Source organism: Schistocerca piceifrons, chromosome 2 (genome assembly GCF_021461385.2).
Source record: "Schistocerca piceifrons isolate TAMUIC-IGC-003096 chromosome 2, iqSchPice1.1, whole genome shotgun sequence".
Lineage (NCBI taxonomy): Eukaryota > Metazoa > Arthropoda > Insecta > Orthoptera > Acrididae > Schistocerca > Schistocerca piceifrons.
Genome location: NC_060139.1, coordinates 306,406,779 through 306,424,021, shown reverse-complemented (window position 1 = coordinate 306,424,021; position 17,243 = coordinate 306,406,779). Strand labels below are relative to the sequence as shown.

Here is a 17,243-nt window from a genome sequence, read left to right as displayed (position 1 = left end):
TACTGCATGAATATGAATTTGGTAACTTAGTAGACATATAATATATCTGTTTGTAATGAAGAGAAGCCATAAAAATTGTAAGTGAATAAGAACAAGTAGAGTGATCCTTATTGCTCTGTTACGTCAAGAGTACAGTATTTTTGCTTTTGTATGGTAGAAAGGAGAAAACGTTCTTAATTCAGGATCCAAAACATTAAAATGCAGCCAGGTCTATGTGCAGGTATGAAGATGAATGTGACAGTGAGATTACAAGTTCAGAGGGCTTAGTAATTCAGACAGAGTACAATATCAAGGAAACAGAAGTTGAAACTAAAGAGAGAAGTGAGGAAAATAAGCAATAGACCAACAAATTATCTCTGTGTTGAAGAAGGTAAGAGCCGTTGCAGGTAGAAAAGTGACAATGCAATGGTAGATTGTGAAAATGTACCATAACTTGTGTGACATAGCAACACACATGCTTGTAAGGACGCAAAAAAGGAACAGAATATGTGTAATTACTTAAGGAAAGGATCTGAGCACTGTCATGTGGATTGGAGGATGGGAGAGAGTTTGTGCATGTTTCATGTCTTGGCCTGCTCTTAAAGAAGTGCCAAGGGCATGTCTTGACAGTTCTCACTATAGTCCAAAGGAGTGTCCTAGGTTGGTGTCTTGTCAGTGTCCTGTGGCTGTCTTACATGGTTATCCAGCCGGTGACCAGCTCTTGTTTGGGTGTAGGCAGATAGATGTTGGTCACAGCCTGAGCTGCGCTGGATCAATGACATCTACATCTATGTAGATATCCACAAGCCACCGAACAGTGCGTGGCGGAGAGTACCCTGTACCACCACTCTTAGTCATTTCCTTTCCTATTCCACTCGCAGATAGAGTGAGGGAAAAATGACTGTATGCTTCCGTATGAGCCCAAATTTCTTGAATTTTATCTTCGTGTTTTTATGTGCGATGTATAATGACAGCAGTGGAATTATTCAGCAGTCAGCTTAAAATGGCAGTTTTCTAAATTTTGTCAATAGTGTTTCTCGAAAAGAACATCGCCTTCACTCCAGGGATTCCCATTTGAGTTCCAGAAGCATCTGTGTAACACTTGCATGTTGTTGAAACGTACTGGTAACAGATCTAGTGGCCTGCCTCTCTATTGCTCTGATGTCATCCTTCAGTCTGACCTGGTACAGATCCCAAACACACCAGCAGTATTCAAGAATAGGTTGCACCCAGCAGTATTCAAGAGTCAGTTGCACCAGGATCCTATATGCGGTCTCCTCTTTCCTCTATTCTAAAATTCTCCCAGTAAACTGAAGCCGACCATTCACCTACCCTACCCTACCACAGTCCTCACATGCTCATTCCATTTTGTATTGCCTTGCACTGTTACGCCCTGATATTTAAATGACTTGACTGTGTCAAGCAGGACACTAGTAACACTGTAACCAAACATTAGAGGTTTTGTTCTTTCTACTCATCTGCATTAACTTACATGTTTCCACATTTAGTGTGAACTGCTATTCATCACATCGAATATAAATTTTGTCTAAGTAATCTTGTATCTTCCTACAGTAACTCCACTTTGACACCCTGGCGTACACCACAGCATCATCAAAAAACAACTACAGATTGCTGCCCACCCTGTCCCCAGGACAACAACAGTCCCATCAGACTTCCCTGGGGCTCTCCTGACAATACCCTTGCCTCTGATGAACATTCACCATCAAGGACAACATTATGGGTTGTATCATTTAAGAAGTCTTCAAAACACTCACATACCTGTGAACTTATTCTGTATGCTCGTACCTCTGATAACAGCATGCAGTGGGGCACCATGTCAGATGCTTTCTGGAAATCTAAAAATATGGAATCTGCCCATTGCCTTTCATCCCTAGTTTACAGGATATCATGTGAGAAAAAGACAAGCTGAGCTGCATGTGAGTGATGCTTTCTAAAACTACACTGATTCATGGACAAAAGTTTCTCAGTCTCAAGAAACTTTATTATGTTTGAACTGAGAACATGTTCAAGGATTCTGCAGTGAACTGAGAAGTTAGGAATATTGGTTGTAATTTCACGGGTCCAGTCGGAGAGCAGGATAGCACAGAGGACTGTTGCTGAAGATTGCTTCCAGTGGATCAGTTGCAAGGGACAGCCAGCATTGAGCTTGGAGTGAGTGCTGTGCTAGCTGTCATGCTTCATCTTAAGTACTCTGGCAGAAGGATTTCTGTGAGGATCACATGAGGTGTGGACCCGTGTCCCATTCTGTCCGGATGAAATGTAGTGTTGCATTTGCAATGTTGCTGTTGTCCTCTCGCATGTACACAGCTGTACATGTTGTCATCTGGCATGTACACAGAGTGGCGTGTACGACAAGAGTTGGGATAGCCGCGTGTGTCTGTGGTGGAAAGCTGAGTGTATGGCAACTCCACAGCCACATGTATGTTCTGTGGTGTACATTGCCAGGCAGAGGGCCAGATACTACAGCCCCTCCCCCCTTAAAAATGGAGGGCGAAGCCATTGTGTACAGATCGTTGGAGGGAAGGAGGAGATGAACAGAAGGTGGAGAGGGGAGCCAGGGGTGCTGGGTGTGATACAGGCACCAAAAATTGTAGAATGGGGACGAGCATGCAAGGAGCTTGAACAATGGAGAAGTGATCCATGGCACAGACGTGTCAGAGAGAAGAAGCGTTTATGCTCAAGGAAGAAATGAATTGGAAGATATGAAGATAAAAGCACTGAAAGAGGAGGAAACCCAGTTAATGAAGAAGGCCAGAGGAAAACGTGCATCAAAGAGGCATAAAAGGAAAACGGGAGACCCGTCCAGAAATGTCAGCATATTACTGGGGAAGAGGTGGAGCAACACCACACTGAGATGCAGGCCGATGTCCAATTGTGATGGCAGCCACAGGTGAGGAAAGCTGCAGTACATGCGTGGACGTGTGCAGTGTTGCATGTGGGAGCATGGTGGTGCTTGTTGGAAGGGAATGTAGGTGGGGACCTCATTGCCTGTAGATTTATTGTGCCACCCATGGAGGGGAGGCTGGCCATGGCTGTATCCTCATAGCAAAGACAGCAAGACTATGCGCGGCCAGGTCTTGCGACGAAACTTGCAAGTCTGGAGAACTGGAGAACAGGAGGTGCATGGAAGTCCATTGCGGCCAGCACACTGCGCAGACAGGAGGCCTGACCCGAGAGATCTGGGAAAAACCCAGGAATTTTTTGATCCGGGAGTTTTTTAGAATTCCAGGAATTTTTCATTGTTTTAGTTTTCAGTTAAATTTTTGTAACTTTGACTGGTAAGTACTGTATCTTCCTACTGCAGAATAATATTGCAGCAATAAAACATGAACGAGAGAGGGGGGAGGGGGAACTTAAGTTACAAAGGAAATGTGCCATATACCACAACAAATCAGTGCTCATACAAATGTCTGGCAACAACAAAATGTGTCAAAGGCTTTAGGAAGGCTTCATAACAACAAATTGCCTCCGATGAGTGTGACGTCACAACTGCTTACATCAGATTTGTTTGAGTGGTTGCGAGTGAGCTCACACACGTGCGCAGTTGAGTTGCGTATGAGTAGTACCTTCTCCCGCTTCTGGCGACAGAAGTGTGGCAGTTTGTTGTATAAGCAATAGCAGCAGGAAGCCAGATGCTGTCTGGAAAAATTTTACTTGTATGCCTAAGCTGCCAGATTCACGTATGCGCAACAGGCCCAGAACTAGGGGACGGGGGCAAACTGGGGTATCTGCCCTGGCCGGCAATTTCATTTGGGGGGAGGGGCAGGGGGGTGCACCAAGTGTATAGTATTGAGGAAAAGACTTTGTTTCACAAAGCGCCTAGCATCCAGCTATCAATTATTCATATGATTTTGAAATGCATCCCTGTTGATTTTTGAACAAATTCTAAGTTGATTTCTGAATGAATCATTAGTTGATTTTTGAATGCATGCGTAGTGTATGTGATGTCTCTGCCAGGTGAATCCCCATCACATCTAGAAATAAACTTCCCTGCAGACAAAAGGAGATGGGGCTATACGAGCTGTGCCGAATAAAGCTGAACGGGTGAATGACATTCTCTGTTTATGTGGTTGACTGGGTTTGCAAATGATCAGCATTGTTATAATTACTAGCAAAATCCATAGATCTAGACAACCTGAGTGGAAATAAAAGACTAACAGGAATAACAGATAACAAAGATTATGTTTTATCATCTCCGTGTATCCGAGAAAATGATATTTTGACAGAAAATTTTTGGCCAGACCGCTACACTTCTAAGGGCTAGTTATACAGTCCCCGGCTAGCAGCCACTGAAATTCTGTTCTGTGAGTAGCGCAGAAAACGTGTTGTATGAACACGTAATAACACCTGACCAGAGAATAAACTCAGGATAACCAAACCGGTGGTTGTGGCAGTTAGTGAAGTTAACCGGAGAATAAGCATTGACACTGGCAGGAATAGTTACAGAATTAGTGATGACAATATTGTTGTTAGAACAAGAAAGGAGAAGAAACGGGAATCTCACAAATTATGGAAGAATATGACGATTCCAAATTTATGTAAAAGTTTCGTACTACTACTCTTCGATCTCATGCATCAGGAGCTAGAGAGTATGAATGAAATGTGAAGCTATTCCCTGACATAAAACTTTTAGCTTGTAGTTGGCCTAATAGGCATTTTATATTGGTACTTCGTGAATTATATTCTGTTGTGTTATAAAAATGACCATTTGTGCCAAAACAGTCTCATTTATTTAGTGTGTGTAACAATTGCTGCAATATTAGGCAGGCCTATTTTGTTTTATCTAGCAGACAGTGACAAAATACATGTAATCAGATCGAGAAACCACACCAGTCTTACGTATTATTTGTATTAACAGCTTTTCTAGTATTAGACGACGACATTTCGTTTTTTCATGTAGCTAATCGTTGACGAACTTTGATGAGGTAATAGATTTTTTCACAGAAAGGAAAGTATGCCGTATAAAGCTGTGGCAAGATTAGAGAGAAAAAATGCTAGGACTTAAGGATTGAAGAAATGTGTACTATCTTCCTTGTCTCTTGTCTTTACTCGTTTTATGTATCTTATACTTAATTTTATGTCACACAAAACAGCAAGTTATTAGCTAATAAGCAATAAAGACTGCAAATTTTCTGAAGAGTTCTTGTTCTGCCGGTTACAAATAATCCCATCCAGTATTAATTGCGAGTTTTTTTTAAGAGGGGCAGGATGTCAGACTGGCCGACTGGGAGCAGGAGAGGCACCACAGGATATTATAATTTCCACTGTCCTGAATGTAGTTTGATAGCACCCATTACAAAATATTACAGCTTTGAATTCCACAGAGCGAAAAACAGAGACATGCGATGGAGGAATGCTGTGTGAAGAGGCGTAGCACTGCACTTTCGCACACTTACAACCAAATAACATGTCTTACGTTCCCTCGAACATATAGGTTTTATGTATCAGACTCTTCACAAAGATGTGTGCTGCAAAATGAAGATATTTTTGAAAAGTCGACTTTTTTTGAATGTTTGACGTACTATCTCAAATACTCAAGGGAGGGGGAGCGCCACTATCTAATATTGCCCTGGTTCGGAAATATCGTAGATCTGGACCTGAAGCACAGAACAGTCTTGAGTTGTAGTGGGGAGGTGGTAGTCTCCACATGACCTGTGTTTACATTAAGTGATTTTGCTGTCTCCTTTTCGTTTATTGCTCTCACATCAAATGGAAACAAAACAGATTTCTGTGGCCGGAAGCTATCAAGTACATTAAAATACTTTCACATAATTACAGAAGGCTAAAATATGTTATTAGTTTGAGATTTTATTTTATTTCCACCTTTCTGACAGTCAAGCATTAATTGTCTTACAGAACAATGAAGTTATTTTTGTTGGTTTGTTAAAGAAATGTGGCTTTTATTAACCTTTTCTGTTGAGACAGTTAATTTATTTGAAACGAATTGTTTTATTCCACACTATTGGCTAGTTTCAACTGATCGCTGCATTTCAAGTGCATGTTTTCATCTTCTAGCACATATGTGACTATGCCATAATAAAGAACCAAATGTGAGATAATACAGTACTGGTACTCCAAGAAAATTTACATCCGAATCTGGACATACGAATGTGCACTTTAAGCCGAATTATGCATTTTAGTATGATGTCTTGTTTCTTTTCTGACATAATGCAAGATCTTTTAATGTTTTACACATACAAACATATGGCCTTCCTGCATCATCGGAGCTGCGCATGCGCAGTGGCACCTGTTATCTGGCGCTCTCTGGCAACTGCTGAAACGAACCTATTTCTAACAGACTGCAGGAAAATATTCCGAACAGTTGTTTGAAAAGCGTTACTTTCAAAGTAAATTTCCTTTCACGCAAGATGAAATCTGTTCAAAAATGTACGATGAACTTCTTAAATCACAGAGCCTTTGACTCTCATTCAAAAATCAACTCTTTGAGGACGACCATTTAGAATAATTTTGAGCCCAGAAGATCAGACATTTATGTGGTTGTTAAAAATTTTACTGGCACATTTGTGTGATGTACCTTAAAGTGTAACATATGTAAAAAAGATCAACATTATGTGTGAAAGCTTAGCTTCTCTTGCAGCTTATTAATCTTAGAGACCAATATTATATGTGAAAGCTTTTCTTTTCTTGTAGCAACACTGCGTATATTAATTTAAACTATTACCCTTTTCCAATTTTTGTGTTCACGCTTCTTCACAGTGATGTTGCTATTGGCTGACCCCATCACGTGTCCTATTCTGTCATTGGCTGGCGAGATCACGTGTCCTATTCTGTCATTGGCTGGCGAGATCACTTGACATGAGCTACGACTGGCTTGCAAAAGCACATCGAAATCTCGATTTCAGTGCTTCAGAAAGTAACATGCGATGTTTGGTGGAATTCGAATTTATACTTTTGTAATATGAAAATATGCAGTGTACATGTTGCTGCACATAAGACATCTTTCCAAAACGTGTTTTTTTTTCTTCCACCCCCCTGAGTTTTGTTTTCTAAAGTGCCGGCAATTCTACGCCGCTGTTTAAAACCACAACCATTGAAAGGATTGATAAGTTTTACAATTATGAGGAAAAGTATACTGTCACTTAACACAGAAAAAGTGTATTTTTAACTGGGATCATCATCATCAGTGTTCTGCCTAAAGGCAGGTTTTCACATGGTAGTTCTCCAGGCTGTCCCGTCTTCTGCCATCCTCTTCAGGTCTGCATAATTTCCTCTTCCCTTTATGTCATTTTATCACCTTGTATCTCCTTCTTCTTCTCAGTCTTCCCCCACAAACCAACCCTTTCAAAGCATCTACTGGCAAGCACTCCCTTCTCAATGAATGTCCCAACCAGTGGTGTTGTTTTTTTTTTTCTTTCCCCCCCCCTCTTACAACCTTCAGCAGACATCTTCTCTCACCAACCCTTTCCAATATTCTTTCATTACTCACACTTTCCATCCAGCTTATTCTCCCCATTCTCCTCCACATCCACATCTCAAATGCTTCTAACCTTTTTTCATCCTCTCGTCTCAGTGTCCATTTTTCTGCCCCACATAGTGCCACACTCCAGACAAAACATTTGCCAAGCCTTTTCCTTAGTCCTTTATCTAATTTGCCTTGCCACATAAGAGTCTCCTCTTTCTGTTGAATGCCTCCTTCGCTATGGCGGTTCGAGTTTTCACCTCCTGGTGACATCTCAAGTCTTCAGCTATTGTGCTTCCGAGATATTTAAATTCACTTACTTGGCTAATGGTAGATTGTCCTATTTTAATATTGGACAGTCTGCGTCTTGTACTGATGACCATACTCTTTGTTTTTGCTGTGTTTATTTGCATCTCACATTCCACACAACCTTCATTCAGATCTTTGAGCATGTTATTCAATGTCCGCTCACTTTCTGCCACTAATACCATGTCATCAGCAAATCTTATACATTCTATTCTCTTTCCACCAATACATATTCCTTTTTTCCCATCTAAGCTTTTCGCAATAATCTCTTCAAGGTATATGTTAAACAACAGTGGGGAAAGGCAAGAACCTTGTCTAACACCTCGTCCAACGCTGCTTCCTTCTGACATTTCATTTCCAGTCCTTATCCTTACTTTCTGGTGTAAATATAGATTCTGTATCAGTCGTCTCTCTTTCCAATCTACTCCTTTCCTCTTCAAGATATCCACCAGCTTGTTCCACTGAACTCTGTCAAAAGCCTTTTCTAAACCTATAAAAACAGAAAAGATTTCTCTACCCTTTTCCATATATCTTTCCCCTATAGTTCTTAGCAGACCAATAGCATAGCTTGTTCCTTTTCCTCTTCTAAATCCGAACTGCTCCTCTGCAATCCCTCTATCCAGCTTGCCATATAACCTTCTATCCAACACTCTCAGCTAGACTTCAGCTGCATGGGAAATTAGTCTGATGGTCCAGTGCTCTTCACATTTTTTAGTGTTCCTCTTTTTCTCTATTGGTATCATAACTGTTGCAGCGAAGTCCTCAGGCCATTCCCCTTTGTCATAGATCTCGTTACAGAGGTAGGCTATTTCTTTTCTTGCCTTGTTTCCCAGACTCTTCAACAGTTCTGCTGGCAAATCATCTATTCCACATGCCTTCCTATTCCTCATCTCCTTCAGCGCCTTTTCTACTTCTGCTTCCAAGATAGTAAATCCCTTTCCATCTTCCGGCACATATTGCTCCTCTTCAACCTTAATTTCACTTTGCATTTCATCCCCCTTATACAGACATTCAATATATTCTTGCCATCTCTTCAAAACCTACTGTGGACTGGCCGGCTACTGACAGCGTCTGACTCATGGTGAGCGGCTGTCTTTAGGCTATGCATCGTACTGCCTATGTGGAAAGTAATGGGAAACTGCCACATTACATTCCCAAGCAGTACATGGTATGTCTCTTTAACTGGGAAATCCGGGAAAAGGCCAGGAACTTTTTCCTCGTCCACATATATTGCCCTGCAGAGGCCACAGGAGATGGCAGTGACAGGGGACATATGAGAGCGGTGACTAGGCCAAGGCGGCCCCAGACAGGGCCATGCAGTAGGTGCACCGAGTGCCATGTAGTAATCTGCCAGACTAGAAGGTCAATACATGAGATGGGAGATGGGTGTAACACACGTAGAGAAAGCAAGAGGCCCAGAATGGGATGGGGTGAACCAGGGACACAATGGAAGTGTCAGCTGTAGGCAGAACATAGGTTACGTGTCTGGAGGTGACACATCTGTGTCCAAAGAGTTTGAAAAGAGCAGATCGATGTGACCATGGGACGAAGAAGGAGAGTCCACAGAGTGGATGGGCGCCGAGGGCACTGGAAATAATGGACAAAGTCTTAAAGGGAGGGTGGTGTGGCAACATGCCAGCTGGTGGCATGTTGCGATGGTTAGTTATATGATGAGCAGGCCAGTGGTGCTGGAGGCAGCTGTACTGGAACCAGGGTGGACACTTGGATTGGTGGCAGCAGAGGAGTAGGCAGCACAGGAGGAGGTAGCACAGGAGGAGGTGGTGTCCCAGATGGAGGCACAGAGACATGTAGGTTCTATGGTGCAGGAGATAGCATGGCCCATGCCATAGGAGCTGGATTGGTGTACGCTTCTGGACTGGGGGACCGGCAGAGCTTGAAGAGACAGGAAGGTTGGAGAAGGCAGTGGAGCCAAGGGATCCTTGAAAACTATAGAAGGTATGGGGGCTGAGGCTGCATTAAAGCAGGAGAGGGTACTGGACTCAAAGGATGCATTAGACTAAGTGAGAGCATCAAGAATCCAGGGAAACTGCACTGGAGGTTGTGGTGCCAGAGGCAGACAGGCCAGATACAGCCAGGAGAAACATATCAGGAAGCACTGAGATGTGGAGTAAGTGGTTCAGCCATGCAGGGAAGGTGGGTCCTAAATTCAAAGCATGGCTGAACTCCGGGCAAGCAGCAGCTTACATGCTAAGTCTCAAGCTGGGCGGGGGAGGTGGGAGGGGGGGCTGGGAGGGGTAGAGGAGGGCATTCGAATGTGTGAGGCACTGTCAAAGCAGCTCAGTGGTGTGCAAGAAGTGTCATGCAGGATTCAGAAGCTGTGCTGTTTCTTCTGTAGCGTGTGGTGGCGTTGTCACCAAACAGTGCAGAATCGAGCAAGCCATGTCATGGGTGAGACATTACAACTGTAGATCACATAACAGGGAGAGTTGCAGAAGTGAGAGTTCCAGTGCAGGTTGAACCGTAGTGATCGCAACGATAAGAGAAGTGTCCATGAAAGAAGAATTGAAGAATTGCACATGTAAGATCATTCCTTGTCACCACTTCTATGGTTTGGTCATACGAAGTGGCTGGGACAGCACATAATAAAGTCCCTCCACACGTTACGATGAAAGAACACTGTTTGACATGAAATAGAAAATAAGAGTCACTTGTGATAAAATGCTAAGAGTTCTCACTGTAGTCCAAATTGGAGTCCTAGGTTGGTGTCTGGTCAATGTCCAGCTGAAGTGATAGATGGTGACTAGGCTTGGTCAGGTATGGACAAATCAGTATTGGTTAGAGTCCTGGACTGTGCTGGGTTGACATCTCGTCGGAGATTGGGATGGCTTTGAACATTGCTGCTGTAGAGCGCTACTGACGGATAAGACTTAAGTGGAAGCTGGTATTGAGCCTGGAGCGAGTGCTGTGCTAGTGGTCAAGTGCCACCTTAAGTACTCTGACAGAAGGATTTCCAACAGTGCCATGCGAAATGCAGATGGGGCTGATGTGGTATGTGGAAGAAAGGTCGTGTGGCGTTTGCAGCAGGGCAGTTGACTGTGGTTGGTCAGCTGTGTGCATTGCTGGGGGGCGATGCTGGTGCCTCTCACGGAGTCTGCTGGAGTCTGGCGTGTACAGAGGGGGAAGTTAATGTTTCTGTTGTCATCTGGCATGTACACAGAGTACTATGTACAAACAGAGTTGGGATTGCTACTTAAGTTTAGTGGAGTTTTTAGATTTTGTGCTTACGAATGTTAAGCACTCCAGTTCCTTATGTCACTGTGTAGTGTGCTTTATACCTATCGATAGGCCATAGAGGATTATTGCTTAGTTCAGATTATTAGAACATGTTGCCTTTTGTAAAATTTTAATTTGTTGCAAGTAAAATTTTGGTGTAACTCTACTTTCAACTCTCATGATGAAAAGTGCCATAGACAACTGTTTGATCCAAATGTTATGAAATTCAGTGTTTACATTGACCTGAAAAATGAAGTCCTCAAATATTTAGTAAAAGTTATATTATGTAATGAATCATATTCATTAAATCTTTGTTGTAAAAGGATTGGTATGTGGTACTTGCTATGCCCAATAAGCAGTTAATGTATAGTATTTTTGCATTCTTTGTTTCCTGTGTTTGGATAAAATGTGTCTCTGAAGGTATAACGCAGATGTTACCAATTTCATGGTTATCTCTGTGCTGAAGTTCACATCCCCCCCCCCTCCTCCCCCCAGTTTGTATCGTATGATCACTATGATAGTGCTATTCAGTCCAAGGGCACACTTTACTTTTCCACTTTTACTTGACTGTGGATATTTTATGCAAGGAGATGATTATTATGTTTTATCTGCTAATTTCTAATTTTCCAGAAAGGAGCAATGCAATAAAGAATTGGAGCAGTTACATTTTTATGTTAGTAGCACTACAGATTTGAGTGGTGCACTTCAGAGAGGATTTTTAGATTAGAGAATTGTGTTAGGTCATTGGAAGTATATCAGTGGAAACATTGGCATCTCAAAAATATCTAGAAGCAACCGTCTGGACCACCCTAAGGTCAAATGACCATGTAAAGCTGATTTTAGAAAAAGCATAAATGATTGTAATGAGAAAAGCTAAAGAAATTAGAGCCTATGAAGAGTTTTACTGACAGCCATTCTTCCCATGCACCATTCACAAATGGAATGGTTAATAGGGGTGGGAGAGTGATAATGTTACCAGAAGTGACATTTGCCCACTCAACTTAAAATGGGTCATGGAGTAAAGATGTAAGTGTAGAATAGGAAGCGTATTACTTTTATATAGCCCAGTTTTGCTGGAACACATTTTTCATGACATGGGATTAACAATTCCATGTCTTCAGGATAATGATTTTTCCTTTGTCTCCAAAATGTTCTTAGAGCTGTAAGGATTTCTTCATCATTTTGAAATTTGCTTCCTCGAAGATGAGACATAATCTTGCAAAGACCAAATTGTCGTTTTGATGACAAGAAGACTACAGTGAATAAAAAAGTTGTATATGACACACTCTTGAATTGTAGCGCAACTATTGGATATCACAGGCAGAAACATCAGTGATCTTGAAAGTGTGGATTAGTCCTGTAAATATGTTGAATCATTTAGTAAGTTAAGAAGATTGTTCATGGTAGGCCTAAGCAGAGAATTAAAGTTTGAATCTTTCAGAAGTTTACATCTAGCACTTCCAGTCTTAAAGATGCAATCATGAAGTCCAGTTCTCAGTATTTGCTATTTTGTGTAGTACTTCTCCTGGAGTGTTTCAATTAAACTTGCATCTCAGGTTGTTGCTTTGATGATTTTCTTTTCTATCTTCAACAGAGATTATTCTCCACAACACTAGCCTTTGGACTCCCTCTTAGATGGAGGTTGCTAAGATATATTTTGAAATGATTTTGATAATTATTTGTTTTAAATTAAATTAATTGATTTAAATGTATTTATTTTTATTTTGAATCCTGTGTCATTTTAATTTAATCATCATATTAACATTTTCATTTTCACTCATTTTTTCTTCCTGTTTTTATTTTTTTTCATTTGGTATCTTTAAAATAACATGGACAATTATGTTTAGTATTAACTTTGATTTAATTTGTTCTGTTGTATTATCTGATATTTTTGACCATTTTTAGCATTCATTATTTCTATTCCTCATTTTGCTTGAATTTTGTTTTGTTTGTAATCCTTTAACTCTTCTGCTGCATTATTTTATCCACAGTGTAATAAAAATTTGTGTTACAAATGTTTGTGTGAGATTTACCATCCCAAAATAATTAAAATCATATGCACAGAGATACCAAATGAAAAAAGAATGACAGGTTGAAAAAAATGAGAGCAAATGACAAAAGTTAATATGGTGATTAAAATAATGTGACAAAGGATTGTAAATAAAAAAATACATTTTTACCAATTAACTGAATAAAAATAATCAGTGTCATTTCAATAAAAATGTACGAATAAATAATTTCAAAGCACCTGATGACATTCGAACCACCACCTTCTGGATGTTAGCAAGGTACCAAAACTACTACACTGCTCTTCCGATCTGCTTACTGCTATCAATTTTAAGGCTCTAGAGCAGTATTCTCTCTCTCTCTCTCTCTCTCTCTCTCTCTCTCTCTCCCCCCCCCCAAGAGCTATCACTGACATTGTGGGGCACTGCCTCAGGTCGCATATATACCAACCTTATTTCTAACTGGGAATTTACATAAATGAGGATGTTGTGAGCCCCCCAGTAGACTAGGTATAGTAAGAGCGTGATAAGTTGGCTGCCAGCCCCCAAGTGCTGATGGTTAAAAGTTGACACAGTTTGTAACGCTTTGTGTTGACTGTACTCTGTTTCAGAGTGCTGCCACCCTTAGCAACCCTAAAGTTGTGACTGTAATTGCCTGATGATATGTTGTATTGTCTGGCATTATGCAAAATGAGACATGATCACAAATATTTACTAAATATTTTGAATGTCTTTTTCCTTCTACTCATCGTGTTGTATTATAGCAGTCTAAATTTAATTTCATATTCCTAGTTACCAAGATGTACTGCATGAGCAGTCTTTCTACAACAGCTTAATTAACAGTTTTCTTACCAGAAAGTCATGTGCCGTCATCCAGAAAGTGGTTCCTCATTAATTTAAATAAAAGTGGAACATCTGAAAACACCCAGACACATTTATTTTTGTACTGCAGATTTAGAAAGCAGGTATTTGTCTCTGTTACATTAAGACCTTTCCACACGGATCGATATTTTGTGCCGAGATCAAACACTGCTGCAGCAGTATTGTACCCATCATCTTGCATGGAGAAGATAATTGATCATCTGTTATCCATGTATCAAAATCATATAGAGTGGTTGCTTCCATTCAGCAAACAAACCTCGTACCATAACAAATAACACATTAGTGTGTGGCCACATAACACGATCTTTATCAGAATCATATTTAACACTACTGTATACATTCATTTCATTGAATGAGAGTACATGTTGAGCTTTTGACAATACTGATGATTGAACTTCAATTAGCCACAAAATATATGTAAGCTCGCCAGGAAAGCATCTGAAAGAGTGTGATGTCCATCTTCTCAGTGTTGATAGTCAACCGGATTTCTTAAAAACAAATAACACTTCCTAGATGACAGCCTTCTTAAACTGTCTTGCAGATATCTTCTCTTTGCCACTTTGCTTGTTCCTTTCCTCTTAGCAAGCAATTTATCTGCATTCTTGAAATCAGTTTCCCTCATGTTTGTTACCTCCTCTTCCACTTGCTTCTTTTTAATAAATTTGCTCATGCTTTATTTTCTCAACACTAAATTTCACTTTTTGTTTCAGGCACTCCTCACTGTACTTCAGTTTTGCACACATAGCTGTCAGTCTGTGGTTCCTATATTCTAAGCCTTATCTGCATTTACAAAGTTCACTGATTTGTTTACTGTCACCTTTTGTCTTACTGCTGTACGACAGGCATCCCATTACAGCACAGCCAGTCACTTTATTAAGCACCATAAAGTACCACAAACAAGCAAACAGAACACTTCTGTTGTGTGCCTTAATACACAGTGGAATTGCATGCTCCTACAATGACAACATGCCTAGAACAACAAAATGTTCAGCAATTTGTGCTTGCCATTTGGACTCTCCCTGCCTGGGATTCTGACCCACATCACTGTATAGATGGTATCAAAAAATCTTTTTCACCCCTGAGGACCATGCCTTGTTAGAATATATAACATATCCTGATTCACTCTATTGGGTAGGAAGACACTATCCACAATGATAACCATTGAATATTAAGCTACACATTGCTGTCATCTCTGCCTTTTCCTGGATGTACATAAAATGGATCTGGCCAAGAATTATTAGGCTTTCTTACATTTTAGATCTAACCATTGTGGTAATTTTTATTCATTACTATAGCCTTTTGTCCAACAAGCACTTCCATTACCCAGGGTTTTGAATGACACATTCTTCCAGGCTTCTTGTTAGGATGTCTTTGTACTGTTAAATAACAAACGTTCTGTTGTATAAGCTTGAGAATTGCTCATTTATTACTAGTGTGTGTGCAACCTTTCATGTTGGGGAATAGTTTGTTCTTAACTCTTTGATTTTAAAATTTCCATAACAGAAGTTACTGTTTGTATAGACAATACTGATACAACCTTGTGCCACCTCATTAAAGCTGTAATATTGATTTTTTTTTTTTTTTTAATTTCAGAGAAGTTTTGGAATACTTAACATATGGCCCAGAGGAAATGAAAATATTTTCAAACTCTGGATGTAAAAGAGTTTCACAGAAGGTTGCAACAGTTGTGGAAAAGAAGAGGTACGCTCCAAGACGTACAGAGCTTTGAATTGTTTTTGATCATTATATTTACTTTCAGTATTGAATCTTTGATCTTACCGTGTCTGAGCATTTTATGTCTTGTATCAGATTTTTAACCCACTATATAGCAAAAGTTGTTGTGATGTGAACAATTTACTGAAAGCAATTTTTTATGTTTATTGTACAATGTTTTATAGGCAGTGTAATTGTGTGTGTGTGTGTGTGTGTGTGTGTGTGTGTGTGTGTGTGTGTGTGTGTGTATAGGGAGGAGATGGGTTAACAGATGTTTGTATGCCATGTTTTCCAATACTTGATTGGGTCCATAATTGAAACACTTTTATTTTCATTGCTTGTTATAGGCATTAAAAGCTAACTGTGATACTCCTTTTTATTTTGTTGCACTATTTTGCCTGTGAGTGGCTGATGTAAAAAAAAAAAAAAAAAAAAAAAAAAAAAGGTGTAAAATATATAAAGTATAGCTTTGTTGCACATTACAGCATGACACAAGTGCAGCTTAAAAACCTTATGCTGGTTTACCATAGACATTATAAGACGGCAGCTACTTTTTAAGACAGCAGAAATGAGTGTTTGCATATTGTTTTGTATGGATTGTATAAATGTACTTCGATATGCACGCATAAGTTATTTGTGAATAAATACAGAAAGCGCATATTTATAGAACATTGTATATGAGAAATATTTTCAATGCAGTAATCGTACTAAGGATCTTGTGATATTTCTGTAAGTGTACTTTGTTACGCAATAATGTAAAAAAAATAAAAGAAATTTATTAACACGTTAAAAATGAAACTTTCATATTGGAATGCATTGAAATGAGTTTGGAACCTATTTTTGGACACAGCAGTGTAACACTACCTACATTATTGTTATTTTTTGAAAGCAGTCCTGTTACTATAGTGTAATTATGAAACTCATTCTCAGGTCTTCACGAAGAGGACAGAAATGCTCACTTGTAAACTGAAAAAAAACTTCAAATATTAGATGATCATGTTTCTGCTTTCCTGAAGTTTAAAATACTACAGCTGTGTTTTGAAGGTCAACTAAAAAATTCAGCAATACCTGCTGCTGTCCTACTGTACTTCCCGGTGGCATTGTGGGCACATGATGCGGTAAGTAAGGTATATAAGTGGAGTAGAGATGAATGGGAATTTGTTCAGGTGACAAAATGAGCCACAAATAGTCTACTGACAAAAGCAGCTGTGACAAAGGGCACATTCTTATGGCCTATTCCTGTACTACTGTTCTGAACACTGTGGACAATAGTTGAAGGACAGTGAAACCATGAGTAGGCGGCAAGGTGTTGGATGTCCCCCCCCCCCGCAGCCCGACAGCATGGAGCATGATCCTCCAGCCTCTGTGCCCTGCAGCAGCGAGTCGTCGCAGGCTGGCATTCTGCAGCCACCGAGGTGGCCCCTTCAAGTTTCCTCATCATGACTCTTCTCCAATGGAACATTTGTGGCTTTCGAATCAACAAAGAGGATTTGTGGCTGCTTTTAGAATCGCAGCATCCACTTGTACTCTGCCTTCAGGAAACAAAATTGCATCCTCATGACCGCTTTGAGCTTTGTATTTCTTCTTGCTCCGTTTTGACCTTCCTCTTGAGGTCGGCATTCCATCTCATGGGGGGAGTCATGCTGCTCATACAAGATACATTGATAGTCAACCCTTCTCCC

The 17,243-nt window shown here is 40.3% G+C and overlaps 1 protein-coding gene across 1 annotated transcript in view; it reads left to right on the top strand.

The window, feature by feature from the left end:
• LOC124774985 (torsin-1A-like) overlaps positions 1–16,295 on the top strand; it is an 89,277-nt gene extending 72,982 nt beyond the window's left edge. The window contains exon 6 of the mRNA XM_047249729.1: positions 15,442–16,295. Coding sequence (XP_047105685.1) covers positions 15,442–15,577 — 136 coding nt within the window. The 3' untranslated portion in view covers positions 15,578–16,295. The remainder of the gene's footprint in view (positions 1–15,441) is intronic.
• Positions 16,296–17,243: the final 948 nt, after the last annotated feature.